The sequence below is a fragment of the Eucyclogobius newberryi genome, unplaced genomic scaffold (genome assembly GCF_026437365.1).
Source record: "Eucyclogobius newberryi isolate DKJ021-1_F unplaced genomic scaffold, fEucNew1.0.hap1 SCAF_18, whole genome shotgun sequence".
Lineage (NCBI taxonomy): Eukaryota > Metazoa > Chordata > Actinopteri > Gobiiformes > Gobiidae > Eucyclogobius > Eucyclogobius newberryi.
In genome coordinates this window covers 23,666,859-23,684,323 of record NW_027315812.1, presented here as the reverse complement: position 1 = coordinate 23,684,323, position 17,465 = coordinate 23,666,859, and the positions used below count along the sequence as shown (strand labels likewise).

The 17,465-nt window shown below is 38.0% G+C and overlaps 1 protein-coding gene across 1 annotated transcript; it reads left to right on the top strand.

Annotated features, from left to right (window-relative positions):
• The first annotated feature begins 1,096 nt into the window (after positions 1 to 1,096).
• Positions 1,097 to 13,898, top strand: LOC140364784 (ADP-ribosyl cyclase/cyclic ADP-ribose hydrolase 1-like). The gene is made up of 8 exons (XM_072451145.1): positions 1,097 to 1,312; positions 3,909 to 4,035; positions 4,121 to 4,256; positions 5,950 to 6,032; positions 11,247 to 11,320; positions 11,405 to 11,491; positions 11,568 to 11,651; positions 13,259 to 13,898. The coding sequence occupies exons 1-8, from the start codon at positions 1,131 to 1,133 to the stop codon at positions 13,314 to 13,316; spliced, it is 831 nt and encodes a 276-aa protein (XP_072307246.1). The 5' UTR covers positions 1,097 to 1,130; the 3' UTR covers positions 13,317 to 13,898.
• Positions 13,899 to 17,465: the final 3,567 nt, after the last annotated feature.

Genomic DNA, 17,465 nt, shown 5'->3' with positions numbered 1-17,465 from the left:
AAGTCATTGTGTTCGTAGCATTTCTACTACGGTATAGTCAAAAGTACAGAAAATCAGATATAATCAATACAAGAACTAGTATGGAAATTAGATACTCATTTGAGAAAGTATCAACGCTAAAACAGTAGAAGAAGTAGAAGAAATTCTGCCTTTTGTGAGCAGCTTTAAAATGATCTTGAAGTATAAGACATCATTTTTATCTGTTTAAAGACCTTGACATAAAAAAAATCACTAAGTATCAAAATCGTTAGAGAGAATCATGTATATTCCTTATCAAAATTGAGTTAGGAATTATAGTACAGCGACAACGCTAATTTCTACACCATGAGTAAAAATGTAAGACTTTTTCTAAAGCCAAAAAGCTACAATCCAGAATTGAATCTGTTTATATTAAATAATGTCCGTATTAACAGTAAGATTTGGAATTATTTCTATTTCTTTCATAAAATGCAAGTTTTGGCCCCAGTCCCACTTCAAACTAGAGAGAAGCACTTAATCCCTCGCTCGGCCAACTCCTTCCAATCTCCTTAAGTACAGTACTTCTACTATATTTGCCTGAATTGATTGTCAGCGTGTATTTTAATTAGATTACCTAAGTCTTTCTTCTTCCACTGACAGTTTTTGGCTGCTTCATCTTCCATTCCTCTCCACTTTCTCTGTTGTTTTCTGGCGCTTTGAGGATTTTTTTTTCAGGATTTTGACAATTTTAAAGTCACATATTCTAAAAGTACAGATACACATCGGATTTATTACAACATACAAAAATGCCCTGGGTCTGAATATCGGATACAGGTCACATAAGAGCAAAAAATAAATAAATAGAAATGTGAACGTAGCCTTGGTCATACTTTGTGAAGATATGATCAAGTTCCTAAAAAACCTCAAAATTCAAGGTAATTCTTATTTCCCATTGGCCTGGGCGTGACCGTTCGGCATCTCCCGCTCCTGATTGGTCCAGAGCCGGTGCGCGCGGTCCCGTCACAGTCGCGTCCTCGTAAATAAATGTCCAGAAGAGACGTGACGCTCGGTCAGAGTACAGCCAAACAGTCACAGTCCAACTGCCACTTCGCACCTGCATTCTGACTAACTTTACGCATTTATTTTATTATTATATATATTTTTTTTTTACAATGGAGGATGGGCAAGCGCAAAAGAGAAAGTCAAGGCAGAGGAGAAAACAATGCATCGTTTTAATATTTGTAGCGGTTGTTTTGGTGGTGTTGGCAATAGTTTTGTGGCTGGTTCTTCGGACGTCAGAGCACGAGGAGTTCAAGCGCGTGTTTACGTCTAGATGCGACGCGTACGGAGGAGGGTAAGTGCGTAACGGACCCGCGCGCTCCCCCACAAATAAATAGCACGGACCGTTTTGAAAATGACTTTCTATTTGTGTATGGGTCAGTTGTGCCCGAGATCAAATGTCCGTTATTTTATTTGACAGGCTTTACCTTTAGTCTACATGGATGTTTATTGTGTTTATAGAAAATGTGATCAATGTTAAATGTAAATTATATGTATTCATGTCAAATAGATTTCACAAATTAGGTGTTTTGAAGTTTTTAGTTTTCTTCTATTTACTTTTTTTTTTTTAAACACACAGCAACAAAACGTATATCACACGAACTAACCTATATAAAAGAATGAGAATAATTATTATTTTATTTTTTTGTGGCATTTGGACTGAATTGTAAACCATGCCCAGCCTCTGAGTCGTTTATCAAAGCTAATTTTTGTGAAATAAACTTAAGATAATGAGTGTGTTTTATCAGCACCACATTGCTCAAGGCGGGTTGAGTAGCAGCGCGCTCATGTGCCATAGACCTGCCACTGGTTATTCTGATCTGATATTAAACATCTGTGAAGTAAATGTGTGTGAACATTGCTGTGTTGCGTTCTCAAAATGCCAAGGGATGTCACGATGTACAATTTTAGAGTTGCGGTTATTGTGAGAAAAAACATCACAATTGACTGATTATTCACGATTATTGAAACTATGACTAAACAACAGTGAAATTTTGATTTTCTTTCATTTCCATTGTCAGACATGTTACTGTTCCTCAAGTTTGTGATCGACTTTTTGAAATTCAACCTTCTGAAAGACAAAATAAAGTTAAATGTGACAAAAACAGCCGGATAAAAAAACGTTTTTTACATTTAGATCAATTTTTTTCGATGCCAGATTGAACTAAAAATACTTAATTTTGCTTCTAAAATTATTTATTATTATTGATTAACCAAATAATCGTGACATCCCTAATTATGACATAGAATCCCAAGCACATTTTCTATTGAAACAACTACACAGATAAAATACAAACTATTTGAAATTAATCTTTCATCCAAATTTTGATTCTAAACATTCTGAATATTATTGTGACGCCATTGTGGATGTTTTCATACCAATAATGGCACATTTTGTCTAGAATGTTCCATTACTTTCTGAGACTTTCTACAGATTGGTCACTTGTTCTGATGGAAACCTCTTGTCTCCATTAAATTAAGGCCCATTATATTATTCTGCTCTAAAGATGGGACTACCCCATTTAAATTGTCTGTTTGCTGTAACCCGACCCAACATTTTTCAAGTGGGTTGGTCGGTAGGTAAATTCTTATTTTTTTTACTTGAAAAAAAGATCAAAATTTTGCCATTTTTTGACTTGGAGTGACCGCCAGGGGTCAGGCTTCAACAGTCAATGACGGAAAACGTCTCGATCAATCCGATCGGGAGACTAAATCTCACGATTTTAAGATATTTCAATCGACCTTTTGTACGTTGTTATCCTTTATTTTGGTAGTGAAGGCGAGCGGGGAGAACATGCAGGGGACACGGGCCCCGCCATGTTTGTTGTGATGACGCTGCTGGGTGTGTTTGCCTCCCAGAATGCATTGCATCAAATTTAAATCAAGCCACACCATAATGGAGAACGGCATGGCGCTGACAGAGCCAAACCAATTTGTTAGAAGAAATATAGGTTCCCTCCTGCGCGCTCTGTGCAATACAGACACATAATGAAAATGAAGACGCACATGTGCAATGTGTTATTTGACCTTTGGGATGAAAGAAAGGTTTACCAGCGCTATAAAAAAAATGTACACTGCGCTTTAGGAAAGCAGTCGGCAAAATAGTTGAAAAATAAAATAATTTGGTGTTTTATTAACAAAATGCTGTTTCCCCCCCAGTCGGCTAGTTTTATACTGGGTCGGTCGGGTTACGGCAAACTGACATAAACCCTAACGGTTAGGGTCAAAAATATTGAGATCTTATTTTTATGCCAGTTTGGGTAACCCAAACTGGCATAAAAATAAGATCTCAATATTTTTTTGGGAGTATCACAAGAATGATATGTCAGTTCAACAGTCTTGAAGCATATCAGGTTTAAGTATGTGACAAATCAATAAAAAAGAACCAAGAAAAGTGGAAAAATATCACTTAGCAGCATATTTTATTTTTGAAGCATTTTTATTTTATTTGAATGATATTCAGTCTTCCAATTTGCATAACTTCAAAACAACATCACAATATTACTGATATGTTCATCATATTCATCAATATTTTCTGGTCAGATCAATAGCAACTCCTCTTTGCAGCTCTCCCTTTTTCTCTCTCTCTCTTTCTCGCTCCCTTTTTCTCTTTCTCTCCCTCTTTCCCTATCTCTTTGTCTCTCTACTTGTTTCTCTCTCTCTTTCTCGCTCCCTTTTTCTTTCTCTCTCCTTCTCTGTTTCTCACTGCTTTTTTCTCTTTCCTCTCCTTTTTTTTACGGTATAGCATAAAACACACACTTTGAAGCCGTATAACTACAGTAGGTGCACCTTTTCAGTTGGCTGCAACTGAAAAGTAACACCACAACAACAACAACTCCTTTACCAGAAAAGTGACATAGTGCACCTTTAATTGATCTCTTTTCCCCCAGATATGACTGCGCAAAAACATGGAGTGCATTTGAACAGGCCTACGTGGGCAAGGATCCCTGCTTCGTGCCCCCTGAGTCGTACCAAGCTCTAATAGAAGCCGCTCCAATCAAACCTGATTGTAACCGAGTAAATGCTGGCCATTTGTCTCTGTGTTTGTCTTTTCTATAACGAGTCCTCTTAGCGTAATCCTCCAATTTCCCTCATTTCTCAGATGATGTTCTGGAGCAAAACAAAGGATGTGGTCCATGATTTCACCAGCAAGAAAGAGTGCTTCATCACCATGGAGGACACGTTTGTGGGGTCGGTGCTGGATGGGTTGACGTGGTGCAGCAAAGTGGGGAGCAAAGGTGAGTGAGTAAAAGTGCTCTCAGCCAATGGCTTTATTAGACTGGACAGTATAGCATGGAATGGGGATGAGACTGGGGAAAGACACTGCGGCGAATTGTCTAGAGCCAGATTCAAACACTCGACGCTGTGGGTGGAACTCGGCAAGCGGGTTTTTAAAGGTGCTATTGACCCCAGATAACGCACAGGCGGTCAGAGGGGCGGGGGCTCTCACATGGGAAAAGGGCACTTTTTCGTATCACCTAAAATGTTTACCCTTCTTTAGAAATGAGTCACACAGACTGTAATTTCAGATTTTAACACTTATTTAACATATTAGGACATTTATGCTACGGTTTGGCACAAATAGATTTTTATTTATCCATGTAGTTAATTTGTTTAACCACAACCATGACCTACAACAAGTGTATTTAAAGGTGCGCTCACACTTGCACCTCAAGAAAACTGGGAATAAACCAAGACTTGACTCAGACACGAACCAAATATACAGTGTAAACACAGCCCAAATGACTAATAGTTAGTTTCTGTTAAGTTAAGATAAGATAAGACTCTCACTACCCACACATTCACTGGAAAGCAAATAATGAACAAGCTTTGATTCTAAATTAATAAGCCTGATTTACTGAGAATTTTACACACACACACACACACGCACACACACACATGCACACACACACATACACACATGCGCACATACACACACACACGCGCGCACACACACGCACACACACACACTTCTGATTGGACCATGTTACAGAATATGTTACAAATATCTGGTATTCTATAAAGTATTCTTCCCGACACTACTACTGTTATTTCTTACTATCTGTGACCTTATGCTGGTTGTGTACTCCTTGTCTTTCCTTTACACGGATAATCGGGCATTCCACTCTTGTAAATTAAAGTGTCAGACAAACTGCTGATGTGTACCGTACATAGACTTTATTTACACTGGAGATTTGGCATGTTGCTACTGTGACGACACACGCCTTTCAACAATCTACGGATTATGCTACTGCGATCTTTTCAAATAGAAAAGTACTACAACATGAACAGAAAGAAGGGGCCATTATGATAAATAAAACAATAAGTATATATACACATAATAAGCATAAGTACTTTTTAAATTAATATTACCATATTTTCCAGACTATAAATCACACTGGAGTATAAGTCGCACCAGCCAAAAAATGCATAAAAGAGAAAAAAAACATATATAAGTCGTACTCGAGTATGAAATGCGGTGGTAAGAGTGAAAATAACAAATAATATCACACATAAGTCGCTCCTGAGTATAAGTATATACGTTATAAATATAAGTATAAGTCGCACCCCGGCCAACACTGTGAAAAAAGGTGCGACTTACACTACGGAAAATACGGTACTTAAAAAACAACAACACACATACACACAGAATATATAACACAACAGAAAGCAAAAAACAACCCCAAATAAACCCCACTAAACACGAATAACACAAGACATCCAGTAAAGTGAAGGTCGTCTGCTCAAAAGTATCCATTTCTTGTGTCCATGGCGGGAGTTTAGAGGCCCAGAGCACGATGACGAGGTGTCTGAAGTTTAATGGAGCAATGTCGTTTCCCCGATGTTCAAACATGACGTGCTTTTGACCGGTCAAAGTCAAGTGTAACAGGTTTGTCTAACGTTTGCATCTACTTTTGTGTTTTGTTGCAGAGACGTTCACCTCTGGCTGCCCGGGATGGTCCGACTGCGTCAACAATACAGTTCGCTCTTTTTGGAGCAAGGCTTCAGCTTCAGTAAGTTGTCTTTGCGTTGCCATCACAGTTTAAGGGGTTCACAACAACCTCATGAGGGAACTGAAGCGTAGAAAGGTTTATTACTGCCAAGAGAGAAGTCAAAGTTGCTGTTCCAAGTGGTTCAATGAGGCTTTGTGTGTTTCCATGGAAATCTCTCCTGGGTCTACAGCAGCCCACTCATCAGAAGAGTTAATGGATTCTTCGGGAAAGTGCACTTTACTTTACTTTACTGTTAATATGAAGTCTAATTTACATGTACAACGTCTTTCTTTGGACGTTGAGTTTGTGTTTTGATCTAATCTTCATTTTGTTATTTCCCTTCTATTATTTTTGTTCAGTTTTAAGTAGTCGACGAAGAAAATGCCTGTACTTTCAGTCCTCGTTTTAGTCAACACTGGAATATTTATTTATTTAGTTATTTATTTGAATTAAGTGCATATTAACCAGTGTGTCAGCAGCAGCTTTAACATAAATATACCGGAGTTTTCAAAGTGGTTAAATTTCATCTGCTGTTCTAATGCAGATAAAAACCTTAAAAATACAAAGAAAACAGAGACTATGTACTGTAAAAATAAGTCAAAAGTGCCCAAGAACAAACTCTATGGTGCATGACGGGTTTATTTTCATAACATTTTTAAGAACTATTTCTAAGTTTTGAGTAGTTATCACACTTTCTGATTGTATATTCCATCATGTTGTGCCTGATACACACCATCATTTGGCTAAATTTAGTCCTGTGCCTTTGTACGTTTTTGCAATCTCGTCTAGTTTTCATTCATTTATTCACTCAATTTATTCACAATGAGAAAAGTTATCTTTTTCATGAGTCCCTAGAACACAAATAAAACATTCAATAAAATTAACCAATACATAAAAACACTGAAGTAGTGTGGAATTGAGTGGCAAAAATGGCATAGGAAGACTCAAAAAGTAATGTCCAAAAAACTAAATTTTTATTTACAGTGCCCCAAATTGTCCATTTCTCTAGAGCGTAAAACGACCTCTAACACCAAACAAAAAAATCCCCCACTGAGGCACACACCTGCCTTCTATCATGAGGCCAATTGGGCCATTCCACGCAGCTGGAACAATACATTTAAACAGAGTAACATTTACATCAGTAACACCCCTGCTCCACAGACAGGACAGGGTTTAAACCTTTCACCTCCAGGCATGATATAGTTAAAGGGACAAGTGGAGTGAACACCTCACTTCGTCACAAACACATTTACACTATGAGATAAAACTATATAAAACAGGTGCATTCGCTCTGTCGGTCGTCCTTAAAATAATTTAAAAGGCTTAAAATGATTTATTTAAAAAGTCTCTGTGTTTTGTTGCACAGGGAGGGAGCAAAGTTGATGAAAGCCTTTTATCCTGTCTCTGTGTTGATGCGATGGGTCTGTAAGATAAAAATGTCACTGACCTCAAACAGTTCATTCCTGAACCTGATAAATAATCAGGCAAAATACCAACTAGAGCCTTTTACACTAACAAAAGGCAGTGCTTTTCTCTTCTTGCATCCAATAATTCCACAGTGGTGAGTTCTGTATCCTTCTCCTGTAATGAACCTTAGAGCTGAACCTTAGAGCTGAACCTTAGAGCTGAACCTTAGAGCTGAACCTTAGAGCTGAACCTCAGAGCTGAACCTCAGAGCTGAACCTTAGAGCTGAACCTCAGAGCTGAACCTCAGAGCTGAACCTTAGAGCTGAACCTTAGAGCTGAACCTCAGAGCTGAACCTCAGAGCTGAACATTTGAGCTGAACCTCAGAGCTGAACCTCAGAGCAGAACCTTAGAGCTGAACCTCAGAGCTGAACCTTAGAGCTGAACCTCAGAGCTGAACCTCAGAGCTGAACATTAGAGCTGAACCTTAGAGCTGAACCTTAGGAGCTGAACCTCAGAGCTGAACATTAGAGCTGAACCTCAGAGCTGAACCTCAGAGCTGAACCTTAGAGCTGAACCTTAGAGCTGAACCTCAGAGCTGAACATTAGAGCTGAACCTCAGAGCTGAACCTCAGAGCTGAACCTTAGAGCTGAACCTTAGAGCTGAACCTCAGAGCTGAACCTTAGAGCAGAACCTTAGAGCTGAACCTTAGAGCTGAACCTCAGAGCTGAACCTCAGAGCTGAACATTAGAGCTGAACCTCAGAGCTGAACATTAGAGCTGAACCTCAGAGCTGAACCTCAGAGCTGAACCTTAGAGCTGAACCTTAGAGCTGAACCTTAGAGCTGAACCTCAGAGCTGAACCTCAGAGCTGAACCTCAGAGCTGAACCTCAGAGCTGAACATTAGAGCTGAACCTCAGAGCTGAACATTAGAGCTGAACCTCAGAGCTGAACCTCAGAGCTGAACATTAGAGCTGAACCTCAGAGCTGAACCTCAGAGCTGAACCTTAGAGCTGAACCTCAGAGCTGAACCTCAGAGCTGAACCTCAGAGCTGAACATTAGAGCTGAACCTCAGAGCTGAACCTTAGAGCTGAACCTCAGAGCTGAACCTTAGAGCTGAACCTCAGAGCTGAACCTTAGAGCTGAACCTTAGAGCTGAATGATAAACTTCAGAGGTTTTAACACTGTTGCTGTAGAATACATATATATAATATCACCATAATCTAGAAGTGAGAGAAATGTGGCCTGGATTAACTGTTTTCTACAGTGAAGATTGTCAGAGAATGACAATCTGGCTTTAAGATTATTTGTCAGCTCTTGTGTTTGTTAAAGGAGAGTTTATCAGATACAAGTATTGGTAATCGAGTACTTGTTCAATCATATTACCATCAAGCGTAAGAATAGATATATCTTTGGGTCACTAGAGTGTCTTTTGGAGAACAGCATGCATTTTGTTTTATTTTAATTCATTCATAATTTTAAATTAACACAGTTTTGTTGGATGGAGTGAAAATCTTCTTGAATATTTTTAATCACTTGTGCACAAGAAGGTGCCTTAGCAGACAGAACTGCATCATCTGCATAAGTACTGTGTGTTTTAGATTATGCCCAATTGAGTTTATATAAATTGTAAATAACACTGGTCCAAGAACAGAGCCTTGAGGAACACCTTTATCAAGGTAAGGAAATTCAGATTGAACAAAGGCAGTTTTCCATATCCATGGGATACTTTCAGTGTGAATTGTGAAATTAAAAACAGGAGTTAAACATGAACATGACACTATTAGTGGGTCTGATAACAAAAAGTAACCTCAGGGTGTCAGCTCCAGTGGACTTTTTTGGATCTATAGACCGCAACATATTCAATACTTCATACTGTGTAAAGCGCTTAAGGGAAAATACTTGGATATCAGGTATATTCTCATGTGTTGGAAACAGCAACAGCTGGAGCAGCAGCATCAAAGATAGAGAGTCAGCAAAGTGCTGATTAAACCTATCACAAATATCTTTTTTGTTGTCAAGCTGATTGAATCTTTCATAATTTCATTTGGTTAAGAGGGGGTAGAAGTTTGCAATAAGAATTTAACAGTTTGCCAACATTTTGCAGAATTACATTGTGATTCCATCAAAGTAGTTGATGAAATGTTTTATGTGATTTACAGATAGATTGACAGATTGCAGTTATTGGCGGCTTGAGTCTTTTTAAATGACAGGTCTGGAGTTTCGAAGAAAATGTTTTTTGGTTCTGGAATGGAAATACAGTATTTGTTTAAGAAAACCTTTATTTAAAAAGTGTGTCTAGTCTCTGTTCGTGATCTTTTATTATTATGAATTATTATTTATGCTTATTACAGGCCATAATTGTTTGTTTTTAATAAGACTAATAACATCAAATTGATCATCTTAATCTCCATTACACCTGTTCTGGGGCAGGTGTAAACCAAGAAGTGGTGTTAAAACTCTGTCCATGTCCCATATTGCCAGCAGAGGGCGACAAACACAAAAGCCTATCTGTGGCCTTAACTTCCTGTTGAACAAATTCTGAATCTTAAACAACTTGTAAACAACTTTTATGTTTACACTGTCAAATAAACCGGCACATAAAGAAATAAAAACAACAAAAAGCGTTGGGTAAATTGTGAGAAAGCATTTCCTTGTGAACATTTCATATCCATTATTTGAAGTTTAAGCTCTGTTTCCAGGAACTTTGTACGGACATATGAAATTAGGGTGAAGCATTGATTTAATTTGTAGAATGTTTGCGGCCTTTCATCAGAAACTTTGCTGAAATTTGGAGAGAATGTCACTTTGTCTGATTTACACCCTGAGGCACAGAGTCAGATTTCCTGTTGTGTGGAGGAAATGCTTTAGAGGGCGGTTCATGTTTGGAATGCCATCTCACCTATCATTAGCACATACTCTACAAATCATCTGGAGGGAAACTACAGCAAATAAACAACTTCTTAAAGGCGTGACACAGTAGCTGAACAGGGAAAAGAAAATACATTTTTGTGTTACGGGCTGTAAAAATGCCCTTAAATCCTTAGATAAAGGGTAAAGTTCAGGATTATTGCTGTTTTTTGTTGATCTATTAGATGAAAATATTAGTTTCCAGTGGGATTTTGGATAATTTATGCAAAGTAAACTAAATATACTGAAAATTGATAGATTTCCTTGTGTTTTGCAGTTTGAATCAACTATTTGTGGTCCAGTACATCTGGAAAAACTGTGATTAGAGCAGAACAAGGAATAAAGAGACAACAAATCCCTTTGCAAAGTATATAAATTAATATAAATGTGTAATTATGAGTGAAGATATGTGTCTTAGTGTGGGAAAAATGTAGAAAATTGAAATCTCCAGTGAATCCAATAAATCATCTTTTAAGACTTGACACTTTATTTTCAGTTTTAGGTGTATTCATGTCTCTTAAAGAAGTGTAAATGTTGTTGGGCAGAGCTGGGAATCCCTCACGATTCGATACACGGCTCACAATACGATAACATCACGATTTAGCGATACAGGCGATAATCGATAAGTTGCGCATGATATTCTACGATATATCACTATTTTTTTAAAGAACCCAATACATTTGAACAACATTTGTCTTTGCTAAACCACGACCTGCACAAACTCAAAATGAAATACACCCATTTTAATCGTGTATTATGCCATTTGATTCGGGAAATTATACCAAAAAGGACTCGTGGCCATACAGCAGCCCATGATATAGATTCTGTGTCACCAAATTTGGTATCACAATATATCGATATTTTTGCCCACATCTAGTTCTGGGACTAAACATGTTTTTTATTCACTTCTGTTCACAGTTTGCACAAGTGGCCTGTGGCAAAGTCTCTGTTATGCTAAACGGATCTATTGCGACTCCTTTCAGTCCGGCCAGGTATGCAAATCTGAACGTAACATGACCAAACACACAGAGTTCTATGACACACTGGCTCATTTTTCTTTACTTGTTTCATTTCAGTATATTTGCCAGCATTGAGGTGAAGAATTTTAACCCAGACAACATGAAGAGTCTAGAAGTGGTTCTGGTCACGCAAGACAAAGAAGTGTAAGATAAATGTTTAGCCCAAATACACAAAAAACACTTTGTGCTTTGAATCATGACACAGTTTTATCGTCCTCAGATCGAACTGTGCCAATCCATCGTTACAGGACTTGCAGAAGGAGCTGGCTCAGGGCATTTCTTACAGCTGCAGCGAGGTTCCAGAGTGCGTAAAGTTGCTGTAGAGTTTTGATGTATTTTTGTCTCTTATGTTAAATTAGTATTAATAATAAAGCACTAGTTATCGTGCTTTTATATTAATGTTACTATTCATTCACTCCATTAGGGCTGCAACGATTACTCGAGTAAATCGAGTAATTAGATCACAAAAAACCTTCAATTTTTATTTTATTGCTTCGATGATTTGTTTGATTTACATATTTCATTAAAACACGGGAATCTATGGCGAGTGGAGCGTAAGGAACGACTTGTGGCGCTTTCGTTCCGCTCTGACCTGCAGCAGCTAAAGCACAACTGAGGAGAGAGCGGTGTATTTTAAACTCACGAGTGTGTGACTGGGAAGAGTTTAGTTGTGTGAAAGAGCACAGTGTTTTGAGCTGTAACTCTGCAGACATTTTGCAGCATTAGCTCCGTGTCCCTTTCACTTTGGGCTCTTTCACACAACAAACTCTGCTTCCCTGTCACTCACAAGTTTAAAATATGCCGCTCTCTTCTCTGTTGGCCTTTGAAACAGCAACACATCCATCGAAACAGCAGCGAGGACCGCGATTATGAAACAAAGTCTGCGATGACATGCAGGCTATTATTACTATGAACTATATGCTTTTTAATGTTTTATGGAATGTATAAAAAATTAACCGAATACCGTATTTTCCGGACTATAAGTCGCTCCGGAGTATAAGTCTTTTTGGGGAAATTGATTTGATAAAATCCAAGACCAAGAACAGACATTTCATCTTGAAATGCAGTTTAAAATAATAACAGTACGTATGCTAACGCTAACACCTTCAGCTACATGACGCACAGTGTCGTAAGTGTCTGTATGTTAACGTAACATATGAACAGTTATTCAGATAACTATAGCATAAAGAACATGCTAACAAGTTTACCAAAGCATCAGTTTTACCCCAAATCACTAAATCCATTGAATTCTTCTTCCTCTGTGTCACTTCTAAACAACTCCACAAACTCCAGAGGAAGAGGAAGTGCAGATTCTTCTTCTGCATCGCTTAGAGCCTAGAGCGCCCTCTTGTGGTTGCCAGTGTGAAAATAACTATTAATCTCACATATAAGTCGCAGCCCGGCCAAACTATGAAAAAAGAATGAAAAAATACGGTACTTGATTAATCTAAGTAAGAATCGATAGATTACTCGATTACTAAAATAATCGATAGCTGCAGCCCTACACTCCATACGGGCACTAAAGGCCCAGCTTCAGCAGCAGAAGTGACAAACAAGTTTTGGTTATCGTCCTCAGATCCAACTGTGCCAATCCCTCGTTACAGGACTTGCAGAAGGAGCTGGCTCAGGGCATTTCTTACAGCTGCAGCGAGGTTCCAGAGTGCGTAAAGATTCTGTAGAGTTTTGACGTATTGTTGACGTATCTTATGTCAAATCAATATTAGTAACAATAATAAAACAGACATAAAATAAAACTTATTTGGATATATTTCAGAACAGTTGAAATATAGTTGTGTCACACTCCTTTTTTATTTCATTGGTCAATCACTGCTTGTCACAATGTCACTCACGCCTTTTTGCCTTAGCGAGCAATAAAATGTTGTACATTCATTAATTTTTTTTTTTTTTCAGGTCACAGATAGAAGAATGTGCCTCAGATCCAGAAAAACCCTGTGGATCATGTTGGTGATGCGGCCAAAGAAATTTACATTTACAAATTTGTACTTTTTACACTTTTTTACTACATTTTTGTCATCTTGACTTTTTTTTTACTGTTTTAAAGGACAAATATGATGCATTATTTGTAAGGTTATTGGCCTTCAAACATACTCTTGAGTACTTTTACTTCGGCATTTCATGTTTTAGAACCAAAAAGAAGCTTTTACAAAAAACAATATAACGTTCTACAGCCTTTGGAGACGCCAGAGTAACTGAACTTTGTCTCCATCTACTGGCGGCGGAGGGGACAACACTGTTAACTAATGCAGCTGCTTACCAACTTACGCGATAATTTATGGAATTCAAAATAGTAAAAAGATTCTCAGAGCCACGTCACAGATCGAGAATCTGTGATTGAGAAGAATTGGAAAATTCATCAAACTAACGTTAATTAAGCTAAATGCCACTCCAGCTATGTTTTTGATGAGGGAACATGGTTAAAAGCTCATAACTAATTTTTGTAATGTGAATATGTATGAATTATGCATTTTATAGCATTATTTTACTGGTCATTATTTTTTTCTGGTTCTATGTTTATACCTGTCAATCTAAATGTTATGTTTTGAAAATTATATTTTAATTAAAAAAAAGTATACACTTGCATTCTGCGTGCTCTGCACATTTTCCATTATATTTTATCCACCCTGTGACACTTTTTAAACTATGTAGAGATGTTGCAGACCTTTTCATTTTTCATGTTCAGCATAATCATACTACATTTTCCCTTTCGCTTTGTTTTAGTTTCGCTTTTTGACACTTGAAACTCCTTTTTACCAGAACAAGCCTTCCAAAAAAAAAAAAAAGATGAATGAATGAAATGAATAAGAGATGACCAGGGGGAGCGCCTCTTCTTTTTTCCCTTTGTCACAGCTAACAGTAATCCAGCCTAAACTATGGGAAACACGTTTAACACTTTCAGCCGTGGCACAGGTGTTGAGACATGAAAAAGGCCCCGTTGTTAAGCCACCAAGGGCCCACAAAGAGCTCTGTGATGTCGGAAAGCAGCGTCACAGTTTGAGTCATCGAGGTTGCACCACATGTGAGCTTGTTTCACCTCAGTATTGATTTGAACAATGAGTCAAAAATTACCCAACCAAGTATTTCTTATTAGCATGTGTCTTTTGTGCAGTGCTTTAAGTGTCCATCTTTGAGGAAAATAAGGAGAAAAAACTCTATATTGTAAACATAAACTTCCTTGTCATCCAAACAATGGTAAAAAACTATAATATTTCTTGGCCTGGAATGTTCCGTTATATGGCATTAAACGTATCTCTCTAAACCATTTCATTACAGGTGTTTTTAATGCACTAGTACAAGTACAAGTACAAAACAAAAAAAAATACATAATTTGCTACAGTGAGCAGGCTCATCCCTCCACAGATCTGACCTGTAACCTGGCCATATTTTAATGCCATAGTGTGGAACATTCTAGGCTAAGCTTAACATCTACATGGAGACAATGAAAGGCTGTACGATTCACCGGAAAAGTTATGCAGTGCACCTTAAAGGACACATATTATGCATTATTTTCTTTTTTATTGTTATTAGCATTCAAAACGGACTTTGATACCTTTTCTTTCTCATGTTTTTGTAAAGGCAGTGCCACGGTGCGCGGCCGAAACTGCCATGTTATTTTTGTGCCGGCCGCGCGCCGCGGCTCCTGAAACTGCTGCGCTATTTGACCGCGTTTTAGCGCCGTTTTAGACCGCGCCAGGTTAAGGTTAGGGTTAAGGTTAAGGTTAGGGTTAGCCATGAGGCTATAAGGGAAGTGCCGCGGTCCTTGAAACTGCTCGGCCATTTGACCGCGCCGCGGCTCTCCAGCCACGGCCTTTTGTAAAATATGTATTGAAAACCAAACATGGCGTTCTACCAGAAAGGTGTGCCCTCATCAGGATTTATGTTAACACTCCTTCTAATGGCAACAGAGGGCTTACCAAGTAGAAATAAACAAAAGCTAGCTTAGTTTGCCCCCGTCATGCTAATGTTAGCATGCAGCTGTAATGAACGTGATACTTTAAAATGGCACAAAGGACCTCCAAAGTTCTACCTAGGATGTCACACAAGCGTTAATGAAGTTATACAATTCCAGTTATGTTTTTTATGAGGGTTATAACATGGTTAAAAGCTTAACAAAGTCAGTTTTGCATCATGTGTCATTAGTTCAGATTTCAGATATTATCTGAAGTGACTGGGCTACATTTCTCACCTTTGGTAACACTTCAAAATAAGGTTCCTTAGATGTTAATGAGTACCGGTTATTAACTTATGGGCACAAGCATTTATCAGTTTAATCAGCAGCTTATGAATGCTATTACAAACATATTGTTTGTGGTTTATGTACGCATGCTTTTGTTAATGGCTTATGAACATAACATTAACGCCTTTTTAAGTGATCACAACATTGTAATGGCCTATTGTGGTAAGTATTTATGATACAAGATATGCACACAGCTGTTTCCCCGTGAGAACATGCGGGTGACATACGAGGAACTGGAACTTCAGCAAAAAATCACAGCAACCTATAGGAAAGAATGAAAAAATGCACAGGTTAGAAAAGAAACAAATCAAGAGTATTTTAGCATTATAAAAATGTATAAATGATTAAACAGGCTATTCAACATTTTATTAGTGTAGACCTTTTAGAGTGCAATTACAATGGCAATAAACCTTTTCTGATACAGTGATACTAAGCAGTTTCCCTTAAGTACGTCTAAATATAAATACTATGTAATACTATGCCTTTTACAGATTACTTCCAGTCACCATACAATCAATTACAACCAAACAATCATGTACATTAACGTTACAATGACAAAATACCCAAATATTTACTTCTCTGGCTGTTCTTGAGTGAACTCGGGGTGGCACAGAGCACGGTGCTACTGGAAGCATGACGTATTTCCCCTCGCGCCGCTTCCTTGAAACCGCCTTTGAGTCGAGCGTGTTCAGTTCAGAGCTGCCGTAGTACAGATTGTTTCAGATGATACGGCTAAACACAAGTGTGACTTTCCCAGGGCGCCTCGCGGTTAGGGCTCTTTTGCATGTTTAAAAATCATTTCGTATCACTCGTATTAGTCACGGCGTCCGCACTCAAGAACATTTCGATCACATCAAGATGATTTCATCTTGAGGTGGGCCTTCAGAAACAGAGTGAAAAAGTGCTGGTAAATGAGCGTGACGGTGACAGCAGGGGGTAAAAATAGAACGATAAGAAGAAATGATGCATGGTTCTGACAATGACAATTACATAATAGTCCAAGGTCCCTTTTTCATTCTATTTTACTAAAACCCTTATGTAGGTCTACATTTTCAGCAATGTCTTATAAAAATAGCGACATAACCGCACAAAGGCTATAATTTTATGTTAATTCTGCAGTTTTTTCCACTAGTAGCCAAGGAAGTATAGTACATATTGTCCTTGTTGTCAATGTCAACTTTATTTCTATAGCAGCCCAAAGTGCTTCATGTGCACAATTTATGGTAAAAACACAGATAAATACAAATGTAAGCATAATGCCAGGTTCTCAAACGTTTTAAATTGATGCAGTGCTTTTTTTACCTCAAGGCACAGCGATCGGACCAAGGATGTTTATGTCCTGAGATTTGAACCTCCGACCTTTGGATCAGAAGCCACCGAGCTGCTGCCACTTTTAGAGCTGACCATAAATATAAGAGTTCTAAACTCAGGAGAACGACAATACTTTTATACTTTTAATAAAGCTGCAGGATCCACAAGTATTAGAAACCCATGATTTGAAAAACTTCAGCAAGTGTAGCATATTTAGCTAACGATGGGGTTCAGTTGCCACAGCGATTACTTTTTTAATACAAAATACCTATAACTTTTGAATGAGGAAAAGTCCTTAAAATGTTGCATATATAACAGGAAGCTGTCTGAAACCCATGAAAAATGTAGCTAGTTAACTTACAATTCATATACCATCAAGTAGCAATCAATCAAAACGGATATTTGTCTTACTGTTGTGGCTGATATTTGCCGATACCAATAACAAGATTTCAAAATCCGAATTTATGTTAAGTTACAGTTCACAAATTAACTTTTTGCATTAGTAAAAGATTAAATAACAAAATGCATTTATGTGGGACAGGGCTGGGCAAT

Coding starts and splice junctions, on each gene's coding strand:
- LOC140364784 (XM_072451145.1), top strand. CDS start 1,131: ATGGAGGATGGGCAAGCGCAAAAGAGAAAGTCAAGGCAGAGGAGAAAA. Junction 1,313..3,908: donor TGCGACGCGTACGGAGGAGG/GTAAGTGCGTAA, acceptor CTTTTCCCCCAG/ATATGACTGCGCAAAAACAT. Junction 11,492..11,567: donor GTCACGCAAGACAAAGAAGT/GTAAGATAAATG, acceptor TATCGTCCTCAG/ATCGAACTGTGCCAATCCAT.